The 5,137-nt window shown below is 43.3% G+C and overlaps 1 protein-coding gene across 1 annotated transcript; it reads left to right on the forward strand.

The window, feature by feature from the left end:
* Positions 1-228: 228 nt before the first annotated feature.
* Positions 229-1,206, forward strand: LOC122403757 (protein dimmed-like). Its single transcript, XM_043407489.1, has one exon. It carries the CDS (start codon positions 229-231, stop codon positions 1,204-1,206), a length of 978 nt encoding a protein of 325 aa, XP_043263424.1.
* The last annotated feature ends 3,931 nt before the right edge of the window (positions 1,207-5,137 follow it).

Consider the following 5,137-nt stretch of genomic DNA (forward strand, 5'->3'; position numbering starts at 1 on the left):
TTCGAGAAATGTTCTGATCGTCAGAGTACAGCGATACGCGTTCTGCTCGAGGAATGAACTTTCCCCAGAGTATTTAAATTCCGTGATAAAAAGAGTCGTTCCTTGAAATGACGGCCGATTGTAGTCGCTAGAGCCTAGGGGCCGTTAACATGTTCTAAACTCGCGATCGCGATCGTTCCAAGGACAAGGAAGAATACGAATCAGAGATAGAGTCCAGCCGTCGAGATAATGACCGCTTACGCGAGTTTCCAACAGTACGAGCTGTTAGATTCCGAGGGGTACGGGTCGGCGAGCAGCCCGGAATCGAATCCGCGTAGCTGGACGCATCCAGAGATTTACCCCCAGCCACCGAGGTCCAGGGGTAGCAGCTGCGGCAGCGTGAGCTCCCTCGACTGTCAGAATCGCGAGTACCAAGAGATCGGTACCGCGAATGGCAGCTTTCACGTGACCGCGACCGGTTTCAATTTCACCGAGTTCTACGAGGGCTACTACCAGGAAGGCTGCCGAAACGATCATCAGACCGGTCACCCGAACAGCTCGAGGACCGCCAAGGATCACGCGAAGGTTGCGTACAGGATGAACGAATGCGTCGATAACGTTTACGAGAGTGTGACCAGCAACGAGAATCCGACAGCGAAACAGACCGCCGCGGAGGTCGCAGCCAAGGCGGACCACCATTCGGGGGTAAACGTCTACGGGAGCACCAGGTGCGACTTTGCCCAGAACCAAGAGAGCTTCTTCGTCGCGAAGGGTTACGGTGTACCGAAAGGTGACGGTTTTTTGCCTAGGAATAACGGGAATCCGTATGGACAGAGGGGCGACATTCTTTATTTGGGCGCCGCGTACAGCGTCCAGAGGAACGAGGGCTACGTTCAGAACAGCCAGCCCGGTAAATGTGAGACCGCGAGATATCACCAAAAAAACGACGGTCTGCACATTGCCACGATGGAGTACAGCGCGCAGAAGACCAAGGACACGATGCAGAAGATCAAAAACGGCACGCCGGGGATCGAGGTGCTGAAGAAGAGACGACTGGCGGCGAACGCGCGCGAAAGAAGGAGAATGAACAGTCTGAACGACGCGTTCGACAGACTCAGGGACGTCGTACCCAGCCTCGGCAACGACAGAAAGCTCAGCAAATTCGAGACCCTGCAAATGGCGCAAACGTACATATCGGCGCTCTACGAGCTCCTTCAAAGGGAGTGAAAACGCTCCAGCGATCCTTTATTTACGGTAATAACTATTCTTTCTCGCCCGGAATACTCGGGGACAACAAAGTACAAAACAAAGTTGCGCGAGTCCTGTACGTGACTTTGCGAGCAAGAAGAATGGCACCTCGTCGACGGAGGAGTATCGGTACATTGCCAAACCCGGCGTCCCGAGGTTTCCAGTTCTTGCAACTGGAGCGAGGTTTTTTGGATCGTCGCGAGAAGTCTTCTTAAATTGCTACGACACACGGGACGGCTTCGTTGTTGTTCTTCGAAAATGGCCTTACATCGAGACGGAGGGAGCTTTGGTTGCCTGGACCACCGACTCGATCGAACGAGAAGTAAGTGTAAGATACGTAAGGAAAAGAAAAACGTAAAAATGTTTAGAGCTACTCGGGATTCGAACGTGGCGACTATTAATACAAATATCCCGGGAAAGAGCGGAGAATTTTTCAATCGGTTTCATTTTTCGTAGAATGCAGTTTGTCCGCGTATGGGCGAGATAGCCCGAAGAATCCGAGTTTTCGATTGTCGCAGATAGTTTAATTAGCAATAATTGCGGCCCCGCGGTGCTCGTCGCTAATGCTTTTTCCTCGTGCGGCCTTGTTTGCCAGATTCCGAAACATTTTTCAGCAGATCGATCCGCGATAACGCGCCGCGCGATACGAGAAACGAGTCTGACGAACTTAGTAAACCTAGATGCAATTGACATCGATGGAAGGATACGGGGCCGGAGGCGTGCTCTCGCCTCGAGTTTTATTGTAAATACGCTATCGTACATTGTCTTATTCTTAATCGTAGGCTTTCTGTAAATATCTGATTGATGGGACTCTTTTGGCTTTCGGGACCAAGATAAGCACTTTTCACGCACCGGTTTTCTCGTACGTTGATATATGTATAAGGTGTTCGGCTAACCTTGGGAAAAATTTTAATGAGAGATTCTAGAGTCCAAAATAAGACGAATATCAAGAATACCAATTTGTTGATGGAGGCTTCGTTAAAAAGTTATTGATGTTTAAAGTTCCGCCCGCACTAAATTTTTTTCTCAAAAATGCGCAGGATTTCGGAGGTATGTCTATTCACCAAAAATTATTGTAATCGACCCCTGCAATTGAAAATAATTTTTTCAGAATAATTTGAAACTTTTTAATTTCGTCGAAAAATTTAGGCATCCCCAGTCAATTTTTCTTAAAAATTCATTTTTATTTTTAATAAATCTTTTTGAAGCTGTACAGAAATGTTACCTAATACTTTTTTGTAGGTATCTATGAGCTCTACCCCAGAAAAAAGATTTACTGAAATATATTCACTATTGTAGGAGTTATGGCTGTTTGAATATTGGACCATTTTTATTGGGTTTTTCTCATTTTGTGGGGTCAGGGAATAACTTTTCGAATATTTCTGGAATTCCCACATATTCTCCGCCAAAATACGCGGTGTTTGCATTTTGAAAAATTGAAATCGTCCAATCCGTTCAGAAGTTATGACATTTTAAAGATTTGCATTTTCAAGGAAGTATTTCTGGCCTCAAAGTAGATTTTCTGTAAAGAATTTTTTCTCGAAAATGCGTTGGATTTCGGGAGAATGTCTATTCACCCAAAATGATTACGATCGACTCCTGCAACTAAAAGTATTTTTTTTAGAATGATTTGAAACTTTTTAATTTCCCCGAAAAATTTCTCCACGTACTAAATTTTTTTTTCGAAAGTACGTAAGATTTTGAGAGTATGTGTATTCACCAAACATGGTTGTAATTGACCCCCACAACCAAAAATAATTTTTTCAGAATGATTTGATATTTTTTAATTTAATTTTTTTAATAACTTTTTAACTAAGCCTCAATCAAGAAATTGATATTCTTGGTTTTCGTCTTATTTTGGCCTCTAGAATCTCCCATTAATATTTTTTCCAGGTGTGGCCGAACACCCTGTATACGTGATCCTGAGAGAACGATCAAAAATAGTAATAATTGTAAAAAGTGTTTTAACAGATATAAAAACAGACAGATCGATAAGCATTCTGTTCGGCAAGGATACAGTTATGGTCGTAACTAGAAGAAATAGAACATCTTCGACAAACAAATCGAATTTTATCCTTCTTGTATCCTTACTAAACAGAATGTTCTTCGATTTGTCTGTTTTAGATCATGCCAGACATATTTGTTAAAACACTTTGTACGTGTAACTTTTACAGTTGCTATTATTTTTTATCGAAAAAATTGTGAGTACTCTCAGGACACGTATCAATGTGTTACGAAACGACTACATTAAAGAAGTCCTACGATTTCTTCGGGGAAAGAAATGACTTGGAAAGTGGTTTCTTTCGTCCCCAAAACCGGGGGATTCCCTTAAACGCGACTAAGTTATTGCGAGGCTGTATAGGTAATTGTGTACATATATAAATAGACAGGGATCTCTCTATCGTACCGATCGTATCGATCACGTGACTGAAAAATCGTAACGTCGCCTTTAAAGGGGTAGTCTGGTTCGAAACGCGGAGAATATACTCTAAATAAAAATTTCGAAAAAGTATCTTTTTTCGCGTATTGTATGAAAAATTGTTGTATACAAAAATGTCAAGAGGAGTATTCGTGTTTTTCTTTAATGCTTGAAAAAAAACAAGTGCTCGAAAGAAGCGTAAACGTTTATGAAAATTAGAGAATCGATAGGTCCGATTTGTCGTTAATTAAATAGGTTTCCAGATCAGATTGCCTCCTTAAACGAGTTGTACAACGGTACATAATTCGTAAAGCAGTCATCGCCGATGAAATGCTGTGCATTTGTTATTTATAGTTAATTATTGACCCTCTGCGAAGAAACTCCCGTGTTCGCGTTAAACTAATCGAAATTCAAATCGTCGCGTTTGTGAGCACAGACGATTAGCTTTTCCTAATCCGAGCGTATACGAATGGTTAGCTGGAACAGCGAGCAACGCAGGAAGGGACGAAATAATTAAAGTACCTCATCGCGTTTACAAAGAACAACGGAATAATTTGATGGTCGACTGCAAAGTTTTCTCCCGAGGTAAAAACCAAAGAATCTGTAGGCGTTAAGGGAGGCACCGTGTTGTCTCGATCGTGTTTCGACTATAAATAAAGACATATTTTTCTTTGACATGCGATCACGAGCGAAATTGGATCATTAATGCCTTGCGATCAATCCCTCTCGGCGTAACATGTATTGTTTCGTAGTTATTCCGGACAAAGGGGAACGCGATCTCTAGACAACGGAAGACAGCGTTTAAGGTTTCTTTCTCGAGGGACAGGGGTTTCGACGCGGTTAATTTGGAATCTCATTCGGACGCGATTCAGCGGCAATGTTCCTCTCGCAATTAGGGATATGCAAAAATCGCTGGACAAATGGCGACGGTCGGCCACCTCCACTTAGCAGTCAATCACAATTAAATACAATTTTGCGCGGGCTCCGGACCCGGTAATGGTGCAAAAAGAGAGCAAATTGAAATTTCCTAGCTGACAGAATGATAGATGGTGCCGGCCAGACGCGAAAAGAAAGAGACGACCAGCCTCTTCCTTCGTTCTCTGCGTGGTGTGAGAAAGCTGCTCCTCTTCTTTCGCGACCAACGGACGAAAACACAAAAGTCGAGCCACGTACACCGATGATAGCGTAGCCACCGGCTCGATTTCTCCCGCTAATCCTCTTCGTCCTGAGAAAATGCCGATCCGATCTTTCCGGAGAACAACCACGCTCGTCCGGAGACACATTTACAAACCGTTAGTCGCGAAAACTATCACGACATCGGAGAAAAGGTTCCAGCATACGCTCAAAGCCAAAAATATCCCACGATATTTACCCATATTTATTGGTTTAGTAGATAATAATGATTAAAGTATAATTAGAGTAAAAAAGTGTCATCGAGTACCTGATCTCCCATGATTCGGAAAAAATGAGAAAGTTGGTCGTTTCGAGTCG

This window comes from Colletes gigas, unplaced genomic scaffold (assembly GCF_013123115.1).
Source record: "Colletes gigas isolate AHSC1104 unplaced genomic scaffold, ASM1312311v1 Colletes_gigas_Sc00072, whole genome shotgun sequence".
Lineage (NCBI taxonomy): Eukaryota > Metazoa > Arthropoda > Insecta > Hymenoptera > Colletidae > Colletes > Colletes gigas.